The 26,079-nt window shown below is 43.0% G+C and overlaps 1 protein-coding gene across 1 annotated transcript in view; it reads left to right on the forward strand.

Annotated features, from left to right (window-relative positions):
• Positions 1–23,950, forward strand: part of LOC147417846 (ER lumen protein-retaining receptor-like) — a 71,390-nt gene extending 47,440 nt beyond the window's left edge. The window contains exons 5-6 of the mRNA XM_086506972.1: positions 22,953–23,016; positions 23,447–23,950. Of these exons, the coding sequence (XP_086363098.1) occupies positions 22,953–23,016; positions 23,447–23,483 (101 nt within the window). The 3' untranslated portion in view covers positions 23,484–23,950. The remainder of the gene's footprint in view (positions 1–22,952; positions 23,017–23,446) is intronic.
• The last annotated feature ends 2,129 nt before the right edge of the window (positions 23,951–26,079 follow it).

Consider the following 26,079-nt stretch of genomic DNA (forward strand, 5'->3'; position numbering starts at 1 on the left):
CAATCCGCACTCAACGTACATCAACGGAGTGACCGCGCATAAGCAAGCGCCAAAAGATTTGCAATCCGGAAACTTGATCAATGCGAAAACAATGCTCTCAAGAGAGCTCACCGGCACTTGAAAGTGCTCGCCAAAATGCATGTATAATGGGCATCAACCATGCGCCATAACCATATGCAAACCATCCGCAAAGACCATGAATCCAAGCACAAAATCACTGTCAAAGTATTCTGTGAAAACCAGTGAAAGAAGCTCCACCTGTGTGCTCCAAAAAACTGCGTCTCTCAAGAGACCGCCTCGGTGGTGTGTAAACGCCTCCGTACTTCGTTGCCCAAGTCTACCAAAAAACCCTCAAACCACAAGCTTAACACAAGCTGCAATTGCATCTTCAGCTCGGAATTTATGCACTCAACTTCAAGCATCTCCCGTGCTTCCAAAAGTGCATCAAACTCGCACACAATGCGACAACAGAAAATCTGGAATTTCTGTATACAGTCAGTCTGAGCTGAATATCAGCAAAACGGTGAGGAATTTGCAAAAAGTTTCTTCTGCAAAGTTGTAGACCACGTCGAAACGGATGGGCATGGCGGACAGAATTCTCAGATCTGCATTCTACAAGGAGAAAAACGAATCTGAAAACAGTGTTGCTGCGCACACAGTTTTAGGGCAGCACCTTCACTTACACACAATCTTCCACTCTTTTCTGAGCTTCCACAAGAGCATACATCACTCTCAACTGAGCTCACAAGCTCCCATTGCATTCTCACAAAGCTTCCAAGCTTTCTTAATCTCTCTACCGTCGAGAGCGAGCGAGCTATCGCCTCGAAGCTCTCAAAGCCGTCGTGCTCTCCGCGGTCACCATAGCTCTGATACCAATTGAAGGGGATCGGGGAGCACCACAGATGGAGAGTGAGAGAGAGAGAAGGAGACACGACACACAGATATGGGTGGGGAGACTCAAAGAGTGAGCAGCCCCCTATACACTTATGCTATGTATAAGGTATAGAAGTCAGTGGGCGCCCAGACTCTGGGCGGTCGGGCAAGGCACAGACACCTATACCCCAACAAGTTCAAGGTCTCCCTAGGGCTTCAATCTCTAGAATTGAGAGTGATGACCCTTCTAACCATAGAATTTTTGCTTATAGGGATTTCAAACGGAGATTGATTTACCTATCTAGAGCCATGGAGTTGGGTTTTTTTTCTTAGAAATTATTTGAAAGGTATAATATAAGGATCCTATTTAAGCTCTTGTATACCCTTGAGAACTACTCTTATGAAGATTTTGGAGCTAAGAGAGTCTCATAGTACTCAACTTCGACTACTATTTAGGCAAATTTCTGAAGTCCAAGTGTCCTAATCTGAAAAACCCCTTGGTTGGAAAGAAAGATTTGTTGATAATCTTTACCTCACCTGACTTAGACAAGATTGGATTAAGCTCTATTTTGAGATCTCAAGAAGCTTTGGATGCTCTCCCTCGTGTGAGAAAGGTATGGAACCATCCCGTTGTAGCTTTCAAATATGTGAAAACTTTAGGACAAAAAGCGTTCAACTATAGTGACATCGGACGTAATCTATAAAAGCAAGAAAGGCTAGCAATCTCAAGTATTGATTGCCCTTGTTGTCACGATTGTGACTATGTTAACAGCAATACATCTACTCCTAGTTGCAGATACGCAAAGTGCCATGCCAAGGAGGATCCCTGCGCTTGGATGGTCACACCCCTTCGCCCAAGAGACATACTCTTCGCCAAAAGCCACACTCCTTCGACGACTGGTCACACCCCTTCGCTCTATGGGTGGGACTCTTCGCCCAATGGTTGCAGCTCTTTGCCGAAAGGATGTGTCTTTACATCTAAAGTCATGTCTCTTCACCAAGAGATGTGTCTTTTCATTTGTGTCTCTTCGTCTCCTATATAAGGAGCCTATTGTACTCAGTTTTTAACAATCATTCGATCAATCAAACACAGAGTCTTCTAAGTCTTGTCTCGAGTACGGTTCAAGTTTCTTAAGTCTTAATCATGAGTTTAAGTACTTAATTAAGGATTAGTACCTAGAATCCTCACAGTGGTATCAGAGCAAAATTTTTCCCGAGACCCTACGGTAGTGAGCCTCTCACCCTTGACGCTACACTCTACCCCCCCTTTCCCAGTGTTGTATGGAATCGGAAGAATGGTGGCCTACGCACACATCTCGACATGAGGTAACATAAATTACTTATGTTCTCGTATAAAAATATATAATACAGTCAACCAGAAACAGTAGCATGGCTGTGTGCATACGTGATTCGCGTGCTGCTGCATGGATAAGAGCAAAAGTGTGTGCCTTTTCAAGTGATAAGGTGTACCTTTGAGTACCCGTGAGCACCCCTTGGCGGACTTCCTGCTCCGATGGGCTGAAATTTATGCGGGCTGCTTTGCACCCCTTCGCCAGTGTCTCTTCGTTGGTGACCCTCCGCATGGTACAACTCACCCAAAGGGCACCCGTCTCAAGGGGCATACTCAGCACAGCCAGCCAACGATGGCAACCCTTCTTAAAAAAACGCTACGCAAGGCAATAAGCAAAGCTGCGTTGAAATTCCTGCCCAGCCAGCGTACGTTTTTAATAGCCAGCGCTGAAGTTATATAATAGGGCCACCCGTCAAAATTTTAAAGGGCATTGGCCGGCCGCCCAAATAATTAAGTGGGCACCCATTGGGTACCAAATATTTTATAAAAAAAAAAGACTACAGGCCAGCGAAACAGCCAGCGCCATGAGAAATCGCCACTAGCGTGAGCAACTTCTGCCGCCCCCTCTTCTGCCAATTCTCTGCGCTACACAGTCTGGCCTTCGCCTGGTGTGCGCGCGGGATTCTTCGCCATCATGGCCGACGATGCTTTCGATGTTCCAGTCCCCTATCTCTCGTACATAGACGAGATTCCCGACGCAATTTTGCCGGCGCACCCGCTCCCGGTACTAGAGATAATTCTTATTTTGGATACTCCAGAGCCTGCACAATTGGCCGTACCCACACCAGAGATTATTATTATTCCGGACTGTCCAGAACCCGTCCCAGAACCTGTTCCCAACCTACAACTTGCACCTGTTCGAGTTCCTTTTGAGGCGTAACCATGCCAAATTCTCAGGACGGAGGTGGTCAATCTGACGATGCCCTTACTCTTATCAAGGAGCAGATGGCCACACTTTCCATAAGCCTCGTACCACTTCACACTCGCTTAGATGAGATGCACACGGAAAACACTTCTCGAAGTCGACCTGCTGTTTCTCGAACTACTAATGCAGCATCTTCAACACATTCTTCTGAAGCTTCAGTGGACGAACCAAACGAACCAGACCCAACTGAAGAGGTAGACAATCGCGAACTTCAATTACTTTACAAAATTTTTAATGCTGCACAGAAGAAGAAGCTTGATGTTAAATTGCCGGAACCATACACTGGTCGCAGCGACAAGCGCGTGCTGGACCAATGGCTGTTTAAAATGGAGATTTACTTATTGAACACGGACTTAGTCGAGAGTAAAAAAGTTGCACTTGCAAGTTCTCTACTCAAAGACACAACATTTCTTTGGTGGCAACGACGGGTTGCTGATGGTAAACACACACCTTCTTGGGATAAATTCCGGCGTGCTATTCGCAAGGCGTTCGAACCTGCCAATGCGGATTTTCATACCCGGTCCTTTCTTCGCCGCCTGAGCCAGACAAGTTCCTTGGCCACGTACATCACAGAGTTCCAAAGGCTAACTCTAGAGATAGAGACTCTTAGTCCCTTTGATAAACTTCACAGCTTTATCGACGAACTCGAACCCAATCTGAAGGACGATGTGCACAAATACAACCCTACCACCTTGGATGCTGCAATTGCCTGTGGAGCGTCTTGGCGATAATCGGCACCCTACACGGAATTTTCTCCCTGGTGATAGATCTTCAAACAGCGCTCGCTTTTCACAGCGCGCTCGCAGAGACAGCTATAGCCAAAGTCAGCAACATCAGTCTGAGTTCAGACAGCAAGCAATGCAACCTTATTCAACTTCAAGGTTCTATTCTCAAGATCGACAATCTGAAAGCAGATCTTCTTCACATGTTCCTCCATTTGATCGTGGTAAAGGACGTGATTTTTCTCAAGATCTGCATTCCAATACTCAGCAAGGCTCTTCGTCAAATGGATCTTCGACTTCAAAGAAGGAAGGATTATGTACAATTTGCAGCTGTGACCATAGATGGTATCAATGTCCAAAGAGACCAAATCCGTCTAATTCGAAAGAAATTCCAACGCGGAAACATCATTAAATTTTGAACAACCAGATTCTGCTAAGGATAAAGGAAAATTTATGGTCAATACGATTCGTATCTCAAAGGATACGACTATTCTTATGAAGCATGCTCAGTACAATTCTTCAGTTTCGGAGCCTCTCTCAAAGCAAGTCTTGAGCCTTTTAGAACACTCAATGGTCGCTCCATCAATATTTTGGTGGACAGCGGATGCTCGAATAATTTCGTCAGCACTTAGATAGTTCAATAGCTTGGCTTACCAACTCAGAAGACATCTCACTTATATGATGTGGAATTAGCAGATGGATCAATTTTGACTTGTGGTCAGACAGTTCGACAGTTGCAGTTCAAGATTCAAACTTATGCAGATCAACTGGATTTTGAAGTCATGCCTTTATCTTATTACGACATGATTCTTGGTCAGCATTGACTATTCCAATATGATCCAGCAATTAGCTTTCGAGGACATACTATCAATTTGTTCACAGAGGGACGTGAATTGACTTTACACGGGCTTTCTCATGTGGAAAGAGTGATTCGAGCCTCACGTGTACAAGTCAAACAACATGATACAGTGGATTATGAAACGAATATGATCCCCAATGCAGATGCAGATATTATTATTGATGAATTTTTGAATTCATCAACTTCTCCTGAATCAATTGATGAAGACAAAAATAAATATATAGTTGCAGATTCCGAGTCTGAAGACGACTATGCTTTCTTTGATTCTTTACTGGATGACGATGATATGCCAATTGCAAGTCATGAAGTGACAGTTCCTGAGATGATTCTGAAGAATTTTGGGATTCATTCTTGGAAGATGATTACAGTCTCAAGCCAAAGTCCTCTCCAGTGATTACTAAAGTTGAAGTCACCCCATCTGAAGAGTACCTTGAGAAGATTTCCTCTTCCCCAAATAGTTCGCAGTTACTGGAAGATTTTGAATCAGAAATCTTACATCACATGAAGAATTTTGAAGATCAATCTCTTGTTGCAGTCAACCTGATTATGCCAGATTCCTCTAAAAAGTCTTTGAATAATGCAATGACATGGGATTTAGCAGCAGTTAAAGCAAAAAGGTTTCACAAGAAGCAAAGGTTCAAGACAAAGGTTTCCGATAACTCAAAGATTGAAGATTTTTGAAGATTCAATGCTTTTCCAGAGTTCTATCAACATCAGAAGTCATTTCTTTGACACGAGCTCTCATTTTAAATGGGAGGGAATGTCACGATTGTGACTATGTTAACGGCAATACATCTACTCCTAGTTGCAGATACGCAAAGTGCCATGCCAAGGAGGACCCCTTCACTTGGATGGTCACACCCCTTCGCCCAAGAGACGCGCCTCTTCGCCAAAAGCCACACTCCTTCGACGATTGGTCACACCCCTTCGCTCTACGGGTGGGACTCTTCGCCCAGGACTCTTCGCCCAATGGGTGCAGCTCTTTGCCGAAAGGATGTGTCTTTACATCTAAAGTCATGTCTCTTCACCAAGAGATGTGTCTTTTCATTTGTGTCTCTTCATCTCCTATATAAGGAGCCTATTGTACTCAGTTTTTAACAATCATTCGATCAATCAAACAAAGAGTCTTCTAAGTCTTGTCTCGAGTACAGTTCAAGTTTCTTAAGTCTTAATCATGAGTTTAAGTACTTAATTAAGGATTAGTACCTAGAATCCTCACACTTGTAATAAAACTATCTTTTCTTCTTACATAAATGGAGCTTTGGGTCATGTAGTTACTGCCAATTGTTCTATTCTTCCTTTGGATTCCTTGAAAGACCTTTTCTCAAGAGGTACTAAATGTAGACTCCCTTCCTCAAATGACTCTTGCCTACTCAAAGCCATAGAGAAAGGAATTTCTAGTTTCGTAGTAAAGTTTGAGGAGTCTTTAGGAGTTCAAGGTGTTTTTATCCATTGGAAGTCTGGAGTCCTCAAGAAAGCGTCTTTGAAATTAGCATCTTGCTCTAGGAACGTTTCTTCAAGAAGGAATACCTTATCTTCTTCTGATCGCGATGCTCTTAGGAAATGTCATCTTGATTTTGTAATCTCTTACGGAGATAAGTGCTCTAATAACTTTGTTGTTAGTGCAAAAAGTTCTATGTAGAATGCTTGTTAGGTGAAGTAAACTCTCAGACTTACAATGATTGTGATCTTTCGGTGCAAGAGGTTATCTTGAAACATCAAGACTTTTGTAAGTCTTTTGGTTTCAAGTGCTAGCCTAAATTACCTTTTTTATATACCGTTTGGAAGTTCCACAAGAACCCTATAAAGCCTAGATTTATAGGTGCTTCTTGTAACACCTCTTTGACCGAGGTTTCCAAATGGCTTAGTTATTGTTTCAAAGCCATTTTACCTAGCGTAAATGAATTGTGGAAAAATATGCTAAAGAAAACAGACGTACCTACCGATTCAAGTTGGATTTTAAATGATTCAGTAGGTGTGATTCCTGTTATAAAGTTTTTGGAATCTTCAAGAAGCCTTAAGGAGAAATCTTCTCCTTTATGTCTTCAAACTTTTTGACTTTACAACGCTATACACGAAGCTAAATTTGGAGGACCTTAAATTTAGAGTCAAGTGTCTTATTTCAAAAGTTTTTGCGTACAAGCTTGAGAAGGATAGGTACAAGGCATTGCTAGTAGAAAAGTCAGCCTTGAACTTTGACTTCTTATGGCTGAAAAGTAAGAATGTAGATGTAGACAAAGGAAGAAAGAGATTCACCAGGATCGTAGATGACATTGACATCATATCTTGGTTAGATTTTCTTTTGGACAATTTATATATAACCATCGGCAACACTCTTTTCAAGCAAATAATTGGTATCCCTATGGGCACCAATTGTGCTGTTTTTCTTGCTAATTTCTATCTTTTTACTTATGAGTTTGATTTTATGGAGCGTCTTGTCCTTGCTAACACTTGCCCAATATTTTTGCACAAGTTATGCAATGTAAGACGATTTGCAAATGATCTTTTTGTTCTTGACGTTCCTTCTTTTCAAGATTTTATGTACTTGACTTCGAGTTCTGTAGGCGGAGGAATCTATCCTAAGGAGTTTTGTGAACTTAACTGTACCACAAATAGTGATTGTTGTGTCTTTTTAGACCTTAAGATTTTTCTGACTACCTTGGGATTAGAATATGATAAGCACCTTGAACCAGAATATGCCAATCTAAATATTATCCGTATGCCTCACATATCTTCAAACATTTCTCTTTTAGCTAAGTACGGCGTCATTTGCTCTCAACTATATAGATTTTCTTGTCTTTGTTCTATAGAGTAAATCTGCTTTTGTTGTTCAATCTTGCCATCTTATTTCTTTACTAGTTGAAAAAGGATATTCATTCAAAAGAATCATGAAAAACGTTCATTCATTTTTGCATCGTAGTAAGTTTATTTTTAATGTGTCTTTCTTTGGAATGTTCAAGATAATCAGTAGTAAATTCAATAGAAGTGGGGAGCTAAAAAGCCCACTTACTGTTTGACTTAATAACACCTTATGTTGTTGTTTTGATCTCTAGCGTTGCTAGTATTTTTACTATAGCTTGACAAATGCTAGCCTTTATCGTGGCTGAGTATGCCCATTACCTCCGGAGGGTGATAGAAACTCAGCTCGTTGGTTTTGTAGAGTACGTTCAAAGCATGAATGACCTCTATACAAACCTTCTCACCTACTCTTGGCACTAATGACGTGAGTAGGGATGTCATAGCTGTTATCCAAGCTATGCATGATAAAGGTGATAATCTTATTCTTCCTTTTGGACAAGCAGTGAAGTTGAGGTCATATATTGTCAAGTTTGGATCTTTGCTCTTCGTAGGTTTGTAGTAGCATTCATTTTTTGATTTTGTATTTAGCTTACCCGAGGACTTAAAAATGTGTTCCTTTAGAAGTTGTTGTGTGAAGTTTGATTTCTAGGATTAAGTTTTGAAGATGTCTTATCCTTTTTTGCTTAAAATTGAGTACGTGTTTTAAGCTAAGTAAGTTGCGTCAACTTATTTTACGCATGCCTTTTCTAAAAACATTTTTAAGTTAATAATGTTTTGTTTTATCTAGTTTTGTTTCGTAGCAAACAAAGTGATTTAGTTTGTTTGTTTTTGTTTTTCATTTTCTTTTTTCTTTTCTTTTCTTGCGTCCCTTTCTTTTTTAGTTTTATGAGTGCTTTATTCCCTCTTATAATTCGTGAGTTCAGACTATTCTGAACTTATGAAGGTATACTCCTTGTGCAGGACCACATGTTATGTATAGACAGTTATTGTAGTTGTGGCAAGTTGTTACTCGGGGATTCTCATACATTTTGGGAAACTACGATTGGACAACAATATTCTAGCAGTGGTGTATGCATTTCTATGGGACCCCGTTGGGGACATTGTGTACATGACCATGGTACTTTAGTACATGGTAGAGCGATTTGGATTACTCTAAAGAACCTGGTGGGTGTGATGTGCATCTAAGCCCTCACTTCAACTCATGAGAGAGCCGAGTTTTGGTAGCAAATTGTAAATGTATTGCCTACTCTGGATTCATGGGTTGTTGGTAGTGATTTCAATGATGTAGAGGCCACTGAGGACTGGCGAGCCATATATGTAGCACTATGTGAGAGAGATGCTTGGGACAAATTCCTTTTTGCAGTTTCTGGTAGAGAGGCTTGCCATACTTCATCTCCGGCTCGCACTCCACAGACATTGCAGTTTTTGTGGGGTTTAGAAGGTAGTCCGATCGTCTACTCGAGCGACTAGATAGATTTTATGTGGGCCCTTGTGGAGCATCTCATGGTAGGACACTTACAATTTGGCCTGGCACAATGCTCTCTGATCATGCCCCGATTTCTTTGCATTTGAGACCTCCTCGATGCCTAGACGAGGATTGCACATACCTGACCTAGTGTTACATGATGCTTCATTGTCTCAGTTGATTCAAGATGTTTGGACACGCACTAGTTTTGTTGACCCTGCATCCCATTTGGTTACATGCATCATGGCGTTGTCAGGAGTTTTTTGGAGCAAGGGATTGCGCATATGTACATACCCATGCATGGTGCATCAAATAAAGTATTGCCCATTTTCTAGAGCCAGGTGGTTACGTGGGGCCCACATGTGTACAGGTAGGACACCATGTACATAGTGCATCGATTTTCATCGTTACTAGTACCATTGTGTTTTTCTACAATAAGGAGGAGTTGGTAGCGCGTAAAACTTCTCGAGGAAGCTATCCGCGGGCCGACGACGTGAGGTCAGCAGGTGCGTCAGATGGCATCTAGTGGCGTCAGGAGGGCGAACAAGGTCAATACTTGCACGCGGAGAAGTACAGACACGACGTGGGTGTTTTCTTGTGATACTTATGCAGAAAGGTCATCATTAGGACCACTTTTTGGGGCCACTTCACGTGGTGGCGGGACGCATTATTGGAAAAAAGCTGAGTGCTAGGTGTGCGAATGATGCAAAAAGGTGACAACTATGCACTGCGAGGTCAGTTTTTGGCCTGTTCGGGGTCCGTTTGAGGTCATCTAAAAGGCCAAGGGTGCCCAACTAATAAATCTAAGTGTGGGAACTGAAAAAACAGAGAGAAGACCAGAAAAAACGTGGAGAAGAGAGGAGGAACAGCCGCAGCTGTGTTTTTGCTCATTTTGGAGCCTGTTTTGGCCGTAAACTGCTCATCCGAGGTCGGATTTGAGCACTTTGACATTGTAGACTAGGGTTTTGGGCCGTTCCGGACGCGATGGCGCTGTCCATTTTGCCAAATTCCTCACTCTTTTCCTGCTTTTTTTCTGTGTAAGTTTCTCCTATGAGAGAAGTTTCTGCTCTAGTTTGTGATTGTATCTGGTATCTTTTACCCATATTGTGTGAGCTGTTTGCCCCATTGGTGTTGGCCCAAGCTCATTTGTATCTAAACATTAGAAATTCTCCTCTTTTGAGCTGAGTTTTTTGGGTGTGTGTGTGTGTATGTGTGTGTCTGTGTGGAGTGGGCAATTGGATAGTCTCTCTCCTCTCACTCCAGAGGTGTGTTCCCTGTCTCGGCCAGGTGTGTTGTCTAAGCCGAGTGGTGCCCCATAGTGTGTGTGTGTATCTTCCCAAGAGTGTGTGTCGGGTCGTTATAGAGGCGCTGTGTGTGTTTTCATCCCGCTCACATTCTTTTGGTGCCCCCACGGAGGATCTTCTTCGAGTACCTTCTGCTTCGAGCTTCGAGCTTCGGGATTACAGGTTGCAGATTACAGGTTGCAGGTTACAGGTTACAGGTTACAGGTTACAGGAACAGGGACAGGTACAAGTACAGGTGATTCACACAGGTACAGGTAGCTGGAGTACAGTGATATACTAGCAGTGATGTCACTTGCAGTTGTTGTGGGAATGCATCACTTGGCGCCTATTTGAGCGCATTGTCTGTTGGATTGTACGTTACTTGTGGAAACTGCCATTGTACGCCTTTGTGGAGCCATATATGGTTTTATTTGGCAGTCCCAGCCATTTTTGAGACTTGGTCTGGAAGATAGTCATTTCTGAGACTTGACTATACGCGATTTGCATTAGCTTTCGTGTGAGGGTCGATAGCGTGAGGTTTTTATTGAGCTGGGGGATTCTCAAATGTGGAGATCCTTTCGGTGATACAGGTAGCTGGAGCACCCTTTTCGTGACCTCGCCATAGGCTATGTACTAGTGAGTCCTACTTGATGCTCGGGTTCTATTGTTGACAGTTTATGCATACATAGACAGTCTATATTTTGGGTTCCTACTGCTCTACTTCTGGGGAAACTCTGTCGAAATTTTCCCAAGTTATGATGGCTGGTTTTTTGGTATTTTGAGCCATTTATGCTGTTATGCTGCTGAAATTTTGGCAAAATCAGAGGTTGAGTCAGGTGTGCCTTCTTGGGAGCTTCATGGTTGGCTTTAATGGATGATCAAAATGGCCCTCAGTTCACTCCTTTTCATTTAACGCAAAGAATTCAGATTAATGTTCATGTGTCCAGGAAGATCTTTTTCCAGCAGCGCATAGTCTTTATGTTTGGGCCAAGAAGATTGAGAGAGATCCTGGAATGTCCTTTGCCTGTTGTCATTCCGATGATCAACTATGAAAACTCATTTGATGTGCATGTGTTTGTCCTTATCTAAAGTTGAGCTCCATTGAAGTTTCTGGGGATTGGGAAGTGAAAAGTTTTGGGTTCTTGCACGTGTGTTCGAAGGGGTTCTCAAAGCATCATAATTTGGGTAGCCATGGCTTTCTCTTATCCCGAGTTTCATGGAAGAAGTGATGAAGATGTGGAAGAATTTTTGGAAAAGATGGAGGTTGCCTGCATTAGCAACCAGATTCATGACCCTACGCAAATGTTACGCCTTCTCCAAATTTGTTTGAAGAGTGATGCACGAGCTTGGTCCAAAGCATTTGAAGAGGAGTTGCGTATGGCTGATCCACCTATAAGATTGAGTTGGGACAATCTAAGGCATGGATTGGAAGTGGAGTTTGTGAAGATAGAAGACCCTGACAAAGTGTGGCAAGAAGTACAGGCTTTGGTGCAAAAGGAAGGTGAGCCAGTAGATGCGTACATACGTAAGTTTTCATTGGCATGGGAGCGAATGTGCAAGGCTTTAGCACCACAGGTACCCCCGCCTGACATGATGAAGAAGGACAGGTTCTTGGCTGGTCTTTGGGAGAATATACGTTGGAGAGTAGAGCTAAAGAAGCCTAGGACATATGAAGATGCACTAGAGGTAGCAAGGAACAAAGAGTGGAAGCTGAGGAAAATGAGCCAGTTAGGGGTGGAGTCTTTGCCAATGAGGTCTGAATTTCAGCCTATAGAGTCTTTACAAGGGCGCATGTCAGGGGTTCATCATGAACCAGTGGTTCCTGTTACTACTCAGGTTATGCCAGCAGTGGTCACTACAGCAGTGCAAGATGATGGCCTAAGGCAAGACATGAGGCAAGTGGTTGATCTGATGAAGAATCTCAGCCTAAACATGCTAGGTCAAGTGGGAAATAATCGAGGTCGAGGGCGGTTTGCAAATCAGCCAGGAGGTGAAGAAAGACCTAGGAATGGTGCTGGACAAAGTAATAGTAGGTTTTGGAGGCAGACGCCCACATGTTATAATTGTGGAGAGTTGGGTCACATCAGCCCGCAATGTGATAAGCCACCAAGGATGGGGGGAGACATGTATCCATTGCCAAGACAGGTGCTAACTAGATCAAATGATTATGGCATCGAAATTAAGGGAGACGAAGGAACCAGTGGACTGACCCAGGAGGAAAAGGGAAAGACAAAAGTGCTAAGTGTAGTCACCTTGGAGAAGGCATCAAAGCTAGAGGATACATTAGTGATGCCTATTGGGAAGAGGACCACAGAGGATAAGGAAGGAAGAAGTGCCCCAGGTCCTAGTAAGAAGAAAGGAAAGAGCCATGAAGGCGAGGATGTCAAGGCCAAGAGGAAAAGGAGAGCTCGTCGAAAGTTTCATGTTTCAGATTTTCCACTAGGGGATGGGCAATTAAGCTATGACTTGAAGGAGGATCTGACGAGCAGGAAGGCAGATGTTACTTTTGGGCAGCTTATAGAGATGGTGCCTAAGCTAAAGCGACAGTGGAAGAGGATGGTTAACCCAATGGAGAAAGAGCCAGAGAGAGGTTCAGTGAAGGTGTTGGCAATGGACGAGCTACCAGACATTTGTCCAATAGTAGATGTGTGGCATAAAAGGAAAAATTTGGGACAAGGTTATGTGGATGGCGGAGCCCAAATATGCGTCATAACACACTCATGCGTTGAGAAGATGGGTCTCACAGTGGCTGGGGTGTCAGGTTTTCGGATCAGATTGGCAAACCATCAAAAAGTAAAATGCTTGGGTGTTGTAAAGAGCTTAGAAGTGGAGGCATATGATGCAAAGGCAGTGGTTGATTTTCATGTGATGCCAGCAGGGTTGGGAGCATATCCTATTATACTGGGCAGACCATGGTTACGTGCAGTGGGAGCTGTTCAAGATTGGCGACATGGTACAATTAGCCTCTATGGAAAGACAGGTACCAAGAAGCTTTATAATATGGACACAAGGAAACGATTAGAGGAGATTTATGAAGATGAGGATGAGTCTAGTGATGAAGACTCTTCCACGGTGACAGATGAGGACAGTGATAGCACTACCAGCAGTGATGAGGATGTTGATGTTGCATTTCTTTTGATGGATAAAGAAATCCAGGAGATTGGTTTAGTCGCATTTGCGAAGGAAGTTGAAGATGAAAGTGAAGGGCCTTATGAAGTGATTGAAGGGCTGATGCAAACCAAAGTTGAGTTGTCAAAGAAGCAGGAATTAATGACGCAAATGATTAGTGGAGACCTCTCAGCTATGGAGAAGGATATATATTTGCATATGCTGGCTAGTTTTCCTGATTTGTTCATTACTTCATATGAAGAGATCAGAGGGTTCAAGGGTGAAGAGATGCATATAGAGCTGAATGAAGGTGCTAAGCCAGTGCGGCAAAGGCTAAGAAGGATGGGTCAAGAGCAAATGGAAGCCTTGCGGGTAGAGGTGGACAAGTTATTGAAGGCAGGGTTCATAGTTCCAGTGGAGACCACAGAATGGGTGAGTCCAGTAGTAGTCAGTCCAAAGAAGGATGGGAAGTGGAGGATTTGTGTAGATTTTAAGCCCTTAAACGCAGCCACAAAGAAGAACCCATATCCTCTTCCATTCATCGATCAGATCTTGGATTCAGTGGCAGGTTATGAGAGGTACAGTGTGTGTGATGGTTTTTCAGGCTATTTTCAATTGAAGATTGCTCTTAAAGACCGCACAAAGACAACTTTTATTACGCCATGGGGCTGCTATTGCTACACAGTGTTGCCGTTTGGGTTGTCAAATGGACCATCTTTCTATCAAGAAAGAGCAAATTGGGTGCTGGAACCATTCATTGGTAGTTGTGTTAAGGCTTTTATGGACGACTTCTGTGTCTATAGCAGTAGGGCTGAGCATCATGAGAAGTTGCAGATGGTATTGGCTCGATATGATGAATGTGGAGGACAACTAAATCCAAAGAAATGTCATCTAGCACAGCCAAGGGTGAAGTTATTGGGCCATATGGTGTCAGAAAATGGCATTGAGGCTGATCCAGATAAGGTGAAGTCTATTATTCTTCTTCCATCACCTATGAGTACGAAGCAATTGGCAACCTTTATACACAAAGTGAAGTACATGGCACGGTTTATTCCATTGTCTTCGCAGCTTCTTTATCCATTACAACAAGTGGCAAAGTATGATCCATTGCAATGGGATGACAAGTGTGAAGAAGTGTTTCAAGAGGTGAAAGAGGTGTTAGGGGGGTTGTCAGCCATGCAGGCTCCTGATTGGGAGAAAGTTTTTTATGTAAATCCATCAGTAGGGGATGATGCCATTGGAGCCATGCTATTGCAAAAGGGGAAGGGCAGCCATTATATGAGGCCAGTGTATTGTGCAAGCCGAGTGAAGTTGGTAGCGGAGAGAAAGTTATCGGAAGTAGAGCTAGTGATGGCTAGTGTAATATTTGCTTGTCGACGATTTCGTCATTACTTGCTACCACGGCCTTTTGTTTTCTTGACGAGTTATGCCTTTTTGCCACAGTTAATTAATGGTATTAACATGTCAAATGTGGTGAAGAAATGGGTAATTGAGCTGCAAGAGTTTGAGTTCTCTTTTCTAGTGGAAGATAGTACAAGGGCTACCCTAGCTGATTTGTTGACCTACAAGGAGAATCCCCTTATTGTTAAGGAAGAGGTGGTGAGAAAGGTAGTTGAAGAAGTGCCACAGATCAGCAATGCACATGTGTTGTTCTTTGATGGTTCATACAGAAAGAGCCATGATGCAGCTTCAGGGGGTATAGCACTTTATGATCCAGAGGGGAAGCTAGTATGCAAGAGGGGAAGCTAGTATGCAAGAGAGGGTTCAAATTGGATGCTCATAGTAACAATGAGGCTGAATATGCTACATTGGAAGCCGGATTACACATTTGTTTGAAGCATGGGGTTCGAAGGTTGAGCATAAAAGGAGATGCCTTGTTAGTGGTGAAGCAAGTGTTGGGTGTGTGGAAGAGCAAGAACACCTCATTGAAGGAAATGTGCTTCAGAATTAAAGGCCTGTTAAAAAAGTTTGAAGCATGGAGTATCAGACACATTGAACGTGCTCTAAATGGAGAGGCACATGAAGCAGCTCAAGGCATGATTGGGGAGCTATTTGTGTTGAGGACCACTTTACCTCTTTATCATGGCCGGGAAAGTTTGGCTCAAGAAGAGGAGTTTTTGCTAACAGGAATCATTCCAAAGGAGATTCAGAAGTCTAAGAAGTATGGCTTTGTGCGTAGAGCATACAGGTACAAATTGATTGGTGATGTCTTATACATGAAAGGGGCTGATCTCGTGTTGAGACGTGTACCTTGGCGGGAGGAGCTTTACAGAGTGTTGGAAGAGAATCACGAAGGCGCATGTGGTGGCCATTTTGCTCTAAAGATCACCTTGCATAAGATTTTGCAAGAGGGGTATGTATGGCCTAGTTTGCACAAGGATGTTCACCATTGGTGTAGGTCTTGCAATAGGTGTCAAGCATTTGGGAAGAGAGTATTGAAGCCAGAGCTACGAAAAACCATTATGGCGTTTGATGTGTTTGAAAAGTGGGGGATTGATGCAATAGGCCCGTTACCTATCACAAGCAGGGGCAAAAGCTATATCTTGACGGCAGTGGACTATCTCTCTAGATGGGCAGAGGCTATAGCAGTAAAACAGATCACTGCAAAGGATGTGGCAAAATTTGTGTATGATGAAATATGTTGCAAGTTTGGGGTGCCACTGGAGTTACTTTCAGATAAGGGGCCTGGCTTTAGAGCTAAACTGCTAGATTTTTTATGTGCAAAGATGAAGATTAGGCACCAGCATACCACTCCTTATTACCCGCAGTGTAATGGCTTGAATGAAAGATTCAATGGTGAGTTGGTACAGATTCTTTCGAAAGTGACAGAGCACCAAGGAAAGAATTGGGATTTGGAATTGCCTAGTGCATTATGGGCTTACCGTACTTCGGTGAAGACAGGTACAGGGTTTACTCCATTTCATTTGGTGTATGGAAAGGAAGCACTATTGCCTGTGGAGGTAGAGTTGCCTGCGGTCAAGATGTTAGAGAAGTTGCTTGGGCCGCCTAGTGATGCATTCAAAGAGAGGCTCTTGCAGTTACAAGAGGTCCAGTTGGATAGGATGAGCGCTTTGGAGCATTATGGGCAGAGGCAGGATAAGGCTTTGACAAAGCTAAATGAAAAGGTCAAAAGTAAGGGTATCAAGCAACATGACTTGGTTTTGCGCTACAACAGTAAGCTGGACAACACCTTCCAAAAGAAGTTTCAAATTAAGTGGGAAGGCCCTTTCAAGGTAGTAGAGTGTTTTCCAAATGGCACATATCAACTGGCTAACCTGGATGGTGTTCTACATAAGTCAAGGGTAAATGGATTGCGTCTTAAATTGTATCATGCTAGATTGATGATGGTGGAACAAGATGAGTTGTCGGTGGAGCAAGAAATGTTGGTGAAGGATGAGGAGACTTGTGATGCGGCGAGTCTCATATCTCTCTTTGCTGCTGCTGATCATGAATGATCTAGCAGGCTAGGGGATGGGCAAATTATGTCAGGAGTTTTTTGGAGCAAGGGATTGCGCATATGTACATACCCATGCATGGTGCATCAAATAAAGTATTGCCCATTTTCTAGAGCCAGGTGGTTACGTGGGGCCCACATGTGTACAGGTAGGACACCATGTACATAGTGCATCGATTTTCATCGTTACTAGTACCATTGTGTTTTTCTACAATAAGGAGGAGTTGGTAGCGCGTAAAACTTCTCGAGGAAGCTATCCGCGGGCCGACGACGTGAGGTCAGCAGGTGCGTCAGATGGCATCTAGTGGCGTCAGGAGGGCGAACAAGGTCAATACTTGCACGCGGAGAAGTACAGACACGACGTGGGTGTTTTCTTGTGATACTTATGCAGAAAGGTCATCATTAGGACCACTTTTTGGGGCCACTTCACGTGGTGGCGGGACGCATTATTGGAAAAAAGCTGAGTGCTAGGTGTGCGAATGATGCAAAAAGGTGACAACTATGCACTGCGAGGTCAGTTTTTGGCCTGTTCGGGGTCCGTTTGAGGTCATCTAAAAGGCCAAGGGTGCCCAACTAATAAATCTAAGTGTGGGAACTGAAAAAACAGAGAGAAGACCAGAAAAAACGTGGAGAAGAGAGGAGGAACAGCCGCAGCTGTGTTTTTGCTCATTTTGGAGCCTGTTTTGGCCGTAAACTGCTCATCCGAGGTCGGATTTGAGCACTTTGACATTGTAGACTAGGGTTTTGGGCCGTTCCGGACGCGATGGCGCTGTCCATTTTGCCAAATTCCTCACTCTTTTCCTGCTTTTTTTCTGTGTAAGTTTCTCCTATGAGAGAAGTTTCTGCTCTAGTTTGTGATTGTATCTGGTATCTTTTACCCATATTGTGTGAGCTGTTTGCCCCATTGGTGTTGGCCCAAGCTCATTTGTATCTAAACATTAGAAATTCTCCTCTTTTGAGCTGAGTTTTTTGGGTGTGTGTGTGTGTATGTGTGTGTCTGTGTGGAGTGGGCAATTGGATAGTCTCTCTCCTCTCACTCCAGAGGTGTGTTCCCTGTCTCGGCCAGGTGTGTTGTCTAAGCCGAGTGGTGCCCCATAGTGTGTGTGTGTATCTTCCCAAGAGTGTGTGTCGGGTCGTTATAGAGGCGCTGTGTGTGTTTTCATCCCGCTCACAGCGTCTTTTGAGGCTTGTAGATAGACATCTGCACAGAGGCGACGAGGCTTGTTCTGTAGGGAGAGAGAGTTATAGGACCGTTTCAGTTGCATTCGCCACTAACTCTAGGAATTTCTAGGAGATGAGTTCCTAGGAGAGCGCGAGGTTGACACCAGGGAGACACTTGGTCACATTCAAACTAAGAAATCTGAATTTGCCTATCATGCTTCGGCCTCGACATGATATAGGATTAGGATGAATAAGGATTTCTTTGCACACTTCCGGGAACGTCCCAAGGGGACTTCCATTAGAGCCTTACATAATTCTGCAAACAAATTACATACAGATCTTGATGAGATCCTTGACATAGCTATATATCATTTTGAGCATTTGTTTACTGCTGATCAGCTGAGTGATGATATTTTGAGTGCGAGAAAAGAGGTTTGGTCTCACGTGCAACTAGTGGTTACAGAGGTTATGTGGCATAAGTTACTAGCCCCCTTCCCTATGCAAGAGATGCATGATGTTGCTAAATTGGCTTGGAATAGATGTCACCAAGACCATGTAGGCGGGTACCATCGTGAAGAAGTGCCTATGAAGATCAAATCCATTGCGACAAGCTGCTGTTTTTCTCTGTTTTCAGCCTACGAGAAGGAACCCGAGAGCACATCCCTTCTGTGTGCAGGATTCGAAACGAGGATTCTCTGCAACAAGAACTCTTCGGGAAGTTGCTTTTTGGAGAACTAAGTTGCGTTTCGAGCATCGAGGCTTTGAAGGTAACATTTTTCTCGTTCTGATCTCTAAGTTTTTGTTTGCAGGTGTACTTCCTCTTTGCGAGGGAGTAGGAGCAGAGGAAGGCATGAGCCTTTGTAGGAGAAAAGCGCTCTGAGGAACCAGAGCTAGATCAGCCCAAGGGTTTCACACCCTGAGCTTGGGAGTAGATCCACGGATCGGAGAGAGGTAGTCTCTCAAGTTGGGATCCAGAAGTTGAGATTTTCAAGGACGGACTCCGCGTCCAAGAAAGCAGAGTTATTCTGCAGGAAGAGGACTCTGTAATCCGAGTCGGGAAAGAGTTGCAGGGATGCCATGCCCTGAGTCTAGATGGTGAGATCCAGAGGCGAGAACCTTGGTTCTTGAGGATTCGGAATAAGGAACATAAGTTCCTTGGAATAGGGTTTTGCCCTAGAAATAGGAAGCTGAGGCTTCCAGAAACCATCGACTTCTTATTCTAGAACAAACGTGGTAATACGTTCGATTCAAGTGCTTGTATAGACTTCTCCTCTCTCTCTCTCTCTCTATATATATATATATATATATATATATATATATATATATATATATATATATATATATATATATATATATATATATATATATATATAGAGAGAGAGAGAGAGAGAGAGAGAGAGAGAGAGAGAGAGAGAGATTTGTTTAAGAGTCAATTCAGAGTGGCCTTAGGGAAGTTGGTTTGGGTAGAGAGATGTGCATTTTGATACCTTCCTTGGCTTTTGAGGTGGACAGCGAGTGGGTCCCCCTTGCATCTCTTACAATTGAGTTGTGTCGTAGATTTGCATTCTTTTTTTGGAGTTCATCATGTTCGAATGGATGCGAATGATTTTGGAGGCACGACCTAGGGGTTTCACAGTCCGTTCGCTTTTGTGAGCTGCTCTACAGGAGGTTTTAACAGGGGATTGTCACAAAATGGTGACGTGGCATGACCACCGGCGGGCAGAAACTGTACGAGCAAATGTGCAGATGTGGCAGTATGGACATGTGCTGACGTGGCTGAAACCGTACGGACAACAGTACGGATCTCTGCATATCGCTTTGACATGCTGACGTGGCTGTTGTTGTACGAATTTCCGCAAATTGCCTTGATGCTTTTTTTTTGGGCAGATTTTTGGGATTAATTATATTGCTTATGGAACAAATTGCTTTAGGCACTATTTGCTTTTAAGTTTAACTGCTTTTGGGGCTTTGCTTTTTGCATCCCTTGTAAGAATAAAAGGACCCTTAGGGGCCTTACTTCTCAAAGCATCTGGACGCAGAGTGTGAGAGCAGAGGACCTCGACGGGAGTTGTACTTTGCTCAAGATTTAATAAAATCAAGAAATATTGGAAGGGGCGCCAGGTTTTGGGGCCCATACCTCTGGGCACGGAACTACACCAGTCTGTCGTCTCGAATTGAACTGTGATTTAAAGTTGTGAATTATTTTCAGTGAATCTCTCTCTCGCAACAGATTCTAGACTTGGGGTGCTCAAGTTTGTTACAGTGGTATCAGAGCATCAGGCGTGTGCTTTTCTCAAAGCATACCGGTCCTATCAAAGAGCAAACAGGGCACTTGGGTAGTTGTTATTGAAGAATCTTCGTGACCCGACTCCGGACCTATTAGCCACTCCACCCTTCATCGCGCATCGAGCGCTCTCCCGTCTTCATCGCTCTGTCTTACAGGGCATAAAGCCATAAAGAATCCCAGATTACATGTGGATTCCGAAAAGAATCAAACTACTCCATCAACCATCTTCGAAGCGAGAGGCGGTAGGGAAAATTCAAGTGGATTGGCAGGGAACGAGTACGGGCCACCTTGGCCTTCATAGTATGAACTCATGGAGATGCAACGTCAACAGCAGGTTGACGAGTGCGCAAAGCAGATGCTTTAGTTTGCGAAGGATCCACAGTATGCCAAATTTGACCCTGCACCCGATCGATGAAATGCATACTCATTGGTAGAAAGCCATCGAGTCACCAATAAAACCGGCAATCAAGAAACCTCCGGTCCCACGGATGCTTACTGAAGATGAACTCGAGACATTATTGAATAACAAATCAACCAACTATTTGGGTCAAAGGAAAAGCAATTGAAGAAACGTAACAAGGGAGCTGACTTCCTTGGTTACTTGGGCCGAAAATCCTCTTCTGAGAAAGCAAGAAACAGAAGAAGCGTGTACGCTTCAAAGCATTGTCCAGTTCGACCTCATCTTCTTGTGACAGCTCGGATAGCTCATCCTTTTTTGACTCGAGTGATGAGGACAGAAAGGGCAAGAAACGACGAGCGGATTATACGTTTTATTAAAAAAGGAAGCACTTTTACAGAGCTAGTATGATTTTCTTGACGACAAGGGCAAGAAGGCCAAGGAATTTAAAGGTGTACAAGCGGTAAAGTTTGAAACCTTTTCATGACTTCGAGATGCTCCTAAGGCCGTAGCCTTTATCCAACAGTTTAAAATAGCATTTTCTGGAGGCCGCTATACAGAGCACTCCAAGATCAGACGGGCAACGTCCTTTTTGAAAGGCAATGCACGGACATGGTGGTCCACTCTCTTGTTAAGGAAACAAGCGCCAACAAAGTGACTGAAATTCAAGAAACTTTTTATTTCTTCATGGCTCACTCAAGAGTATGAACGAGTTGTGAGAATCGATTGGAACCATCTTCGGATGATCAGGGGTGACACTTTGGATGATTATTGCGAAAGATTTTGCGATACTTCTCTTCCGACCTCTTCTCTCAATAGATCAGTTTTAAGGAACAAATTGAGAGGTTTTGTTGTGGACTCTCCACAAAAATTCGAGACTACTATCTTGAGAAGAAGTCAGAGTCCATTCAACAAATGATGGGACATGCTAAGTGGGGATTCGGAGCGGTGATAGCTCCCGGATGAACTTGAATTGAAAGAGAGCGAGAAGCCCAGAAAGAGAGAGAGAGAGAGAGAGAGAGAGAGAGAGAGAGAGAGAGAGAGAGAGAATTATCGTCCACGGAGGTCAGATATGATCCATAAGACCGAAAACAAAACATTACAATGGCTTCTTCTAAGTGAATGCGTCAGATACATATCAGTTTAGGATCGAGAGTCCATCGAGAAGGTAAAAGAAAAGAAAAGAAAACCTAAGGGGGGTCAAGTGAGGAGAGAGCTGGTTTGGGATTTCAGAATTCTTGGATGATGGCTTTCCCACCTCGATAGACTGCCCATTTTTCTTGCTTGCAAGCTTCATGCATCTTCTTGAGTTCGTCCGCTCTTCTTTATCCTTGAAAGTGAGGATACATTGCTTGGGTGGCACATGCTTGTGTGTGTCGTTGATCCAGGACACAGTTTCAGGCTTGATGTTAATTGGTTGAAGAATGTCGTTAAGCTTGATGATTGCTCCTTCTAAAGTGTCTTCATCAGTGTACCATGGTGAGTCAAGCCCCCCAATTTTGACCTTCAAAGCCCAAGATATTCTTGAAGTTGGCATTCTTGTAGGGATGCTTGTATCTCGGTGCTAATCTTCTTATGTGATGCCTCATGGGCTCCTTTCTCTATGGTCATGACACTCTCAGTGAGGGAAACCTTGGCTTTGTCTACTTCAGCAAGTTTAGCGTGGCTCTCTGATTCCTTTCTTTCTTCAAGTTTACGCAAGTACTCCTTTAGTTTTTCATTCCCCTCGATAAGTTCTTGAACCTTGGCCTCCAAATCTGGAATCCTTGCTTCTTGTCGAGTGGTGGGGTCCTTCCTTGGCGCAAGTGCCACCGCAAGAAAACTCTTGCGGGTGTTGGAAGCTCGAGTACCCTCCTCGTCGAAGTTTGCTGCTTCAACTCTTTGCTACTTTCTTCCCTTACTCCCCTACTCCTAGCTTTTGTAGTATCACCCATCTTGTGTAACTTTGTATCAGTGGTATTTTTCCCCCTAAGGTTTGTGGTGTCAGGGGGTTTTTCACTACCAGATCTGTTATATTTTGTGTGCATACGGGCTGCTGGAGTGCCTTTGGCCGTGTAATTCTTTTACATAAGGGTACCAAGCCCCCCTTCTTTTGTGCGCGCGCGCACGCACGCGCACACACACACAGACACACACACACACACACACACACACACACAGAGAGAGAGAGAGAGAGAGAGAGAGAGAGAGAGAGAGAGAGAGAGAGAGAGAGAGAGAGAGAGAGAGAGAGAGAGAGAGAGAGAGAGAGAGATCATTTTTTCACTGCAGCCTGGATATCTGGTCTCGTGCAAACAGCACTTTATGCAGATTTTTTCTATTATTATTTGAAAAGGTACTCAGCTTTACTTTGTTAATCGTTGCTTTCCTGTCATCGCTGTGCTGCATATTGAAAAATCAAGGAAAAACTTAAACAGATTGGGAGGAAAGAAACAATTTGCTATACTGTTTGTTGTCATGTGTGATGGCGACCAAGTTGAGCTGGTGTACAATGTATAGGGGTTAAGCTTGTGCAAACATTTGGAGTCATGCCAAACACCTTCAATGCTTGCACATTGCATGTGAAGAGCTTTAAATAGTGAAGAACTTTCTGGATCATGCATTTTCTTAACAAGAGCATGGTAATTTGGGTTGGTCTGGCTTCAAAAATATGAAGGCTTTGAAGTACTACAGACTATGGTACTATGCTTGTTGGGACGGGTAGCATTTACTTGTAATGAAATTGAAGACATTGGGATTAATGTTTTTGTTTGTTTTTCGCACAGCTGGAGAAACAGTGAAAAGTTGCAGCTTCCAGCTTGAGGCCGCATGGCGCAAAAATTTGTATGGCAAGGGATGTTTCAGTCCACTCTCAATACGCATCCACGGGAGGAAATCAAGCACTCTTGGAGAATGTTTTAGGATCTCTTGCACGGTCTTGCAAAAAGTAGCATGTTCTTATATTTGAAAAGAAAGCACGCTTCATGCTTGTGTGAAGGCCTTGCAAGGTCCACTGAATCAGGTTGTTGAGAAGTTGAGTTTCCAATTATTTCTTTTCAGGATGACTTCTACGGCAATCAGCTCCTCAGAAAATTTACTTGAGCATTAGGATCACTATTTATTTTTGTTTTCGCTTTCCTCAAATCGGAAATGTTTGAGCTAAATCATTCATCTTAGGAGCACTAACTGAGCAGCCTCGTAAAGCTTCCAAATGGGTTGGAGGCAGATAATCTTGGAACTACATCGTTTTTTAGGGTAATTTCAAATTGCAGGTCTTTACCTTGGCCCAATGATTGTGCTTGCCTGATTGTCTAGATAGCACATGCAGACCACCTCTTAATAAGGTGGTTTGAATTTGTAGCCTGAAGTAGCTAGGTTGAGATGGAGCAAGTTGTAGGGTGTAAGGTGACAGTTCATTTCAGTTTACCTTTTGGAAATACATCGTATTTTTGTCTAATATCAGGTCTTGAGCTCAAAACTGTGCGGCTAGATCTTTGAGGTCTCTTGGGATTGCTCCCACGACTTGAAAATCTCTCTTGTATGTGTGTAAGACAAGGAAACCTTTCTACCACCCAAGTGTGGTAGATTGGTTATCCCAATTTCGTTTGGAGTATCAGGTGTGAATTAAGACTCGCCAGATAGATCTTTGAGGTTGTTCCTAAGAGGTCAAAATCTGTGTGCACGCATGCAACTGCGCTCCACAGGTCACTAAACATAAGTGGAATAGTAAGGGATAGACATTCTGATCCACCTTAAGAAGATGCTTCCACAACCTTAAGAAGCTTTCAGTTTGGACTATTTCACCTATTATTGAAGTATCAACTCCTGATTTCCACAAATTGTCTTATACTACTTCCTCTATCCGATTCTTATTGACATCACATCATACATTATATAATATGGCTAACAGGGAGTAGTTTTTTGTTGTATGGTTGGTGTGTTTTGGTTGTCCATTGATCTCCAAGTGAATTAAGCGTAGCATGCACACTTGGCTTCTAGACTATTAAAGGCCATTGTACAAAATGACTCGGAGAATGAACTAACTGAGTGGCTTCCATTGTAGTCCCAAAGGGTATTACTTTTGGCAATTTAATTACCTATATAAAGACAATTCATGTGTTAACATATCGTCTATTTTTAGAGTGAACCAAGTACAAAGTGCATTGGCGAATTTTTATAAAAGAATTGCATATATGGTGATTAATTATCTCTATAGTTGTTATAAAATGGTTCAATTTCATGGCATTGGTAAATTTAATAAAAAGAATTGGATGTGTGTTTATTACTCTAAATCAGTCACCGAATTGTGAGAAAAGAATTGCTTGTCTGTTTATATAAATTTGATGAGTAAGATTGGTCATGTACTAGTGAAGTAAACTAAATGTAAGGAAGCATTAACAAACTCAAAAAATACAAAAGCATCAACAAACCATAAAATTTGAACTACACTATCAACTTGGTAAAAATGTACGAATGTCCTCCAATTGTGCAAGTAAGAGGACAATGTTTGATTAAGCTTCATAAAAGCAATGCGAATAGTTAAACATTTTATCTTGGAGCTAGGCGCAAAGTGATAATGCCAAATATACAATACACATCATGTAGAAGTGCCCCATCCTTGTTCAACATACCCCACAATCAATGCATTCTAAGACTTAAGATTTTGGATAGGGTGCTTCTAAAGAACTCTTTGGGCTTTCTGAAGTACACATCTGACATACACATAGTGCCAAGCAAGACGTTTTGTTTTAATAGCCACTGACTAAAAATATCATCTTGAATTATGTTTCCCATATTGGCGTTTTGCATAGTATCACATGCCTTCAAGATGCAAGCATAGGTGGTTGCATCTGGAAAAATATCCTTGCTCGTGAAAACAACCCAAAGATTTTTTCCCTGCCCCACTGTTGAGCATATCTTGCAATCAGTATGTTCTAAGAAACAACATTCTAGACAGAAAGCTCCTCAAAGCACACCACATGTGGCATACATGTCAATTAGGGCAGTGCCAAGCACGCAACTCGTCTAAAACTATCACCGTTGCTCATATTGGATTCCTACGTAGTGCGAGAAGCGCCCTTGCTTCACATCCTAAAAACAACTAGCCAATGTTTCATCGCCAATCCTTGTCGGGCATATCCCTCAATCAATGCATTTCAAGAGATGACATCGTACATACATGTCGACCAAGGTAGTGCCACATGCCTTTAAGACGAAAGCGTAGGTGATTGCATATGGAGATATGTGCTGCTTCGTATCTGCTAAGGATAGCCCATGGCACCTTGGCCCTACCACATTTGGCATACATTTTCACCAAGGTAGTGTCAAGCATGATGTAGATTGTTGATTATATATTTGCCATTCTCTACATTCTGCACAAGACCACATGGCTTCAAGATGCAAGAATTGGTGATTGCAT

Source organism: Adiantum capillus-veneris, chromosome 30 (assembly GCF_014529385.1).
Source record: "Adiantum capillus-veneris isolate H3 chromosome 30, ASM1452938v2, whole genome shotgun sequence".
Lineage (NCBI taxonomy): Eukaryota > Viridiplantae > Streptophyta > Polypodiopsida > Polypodiales > Pteridaceae > Adiantum > Adiantum capillus-veneris.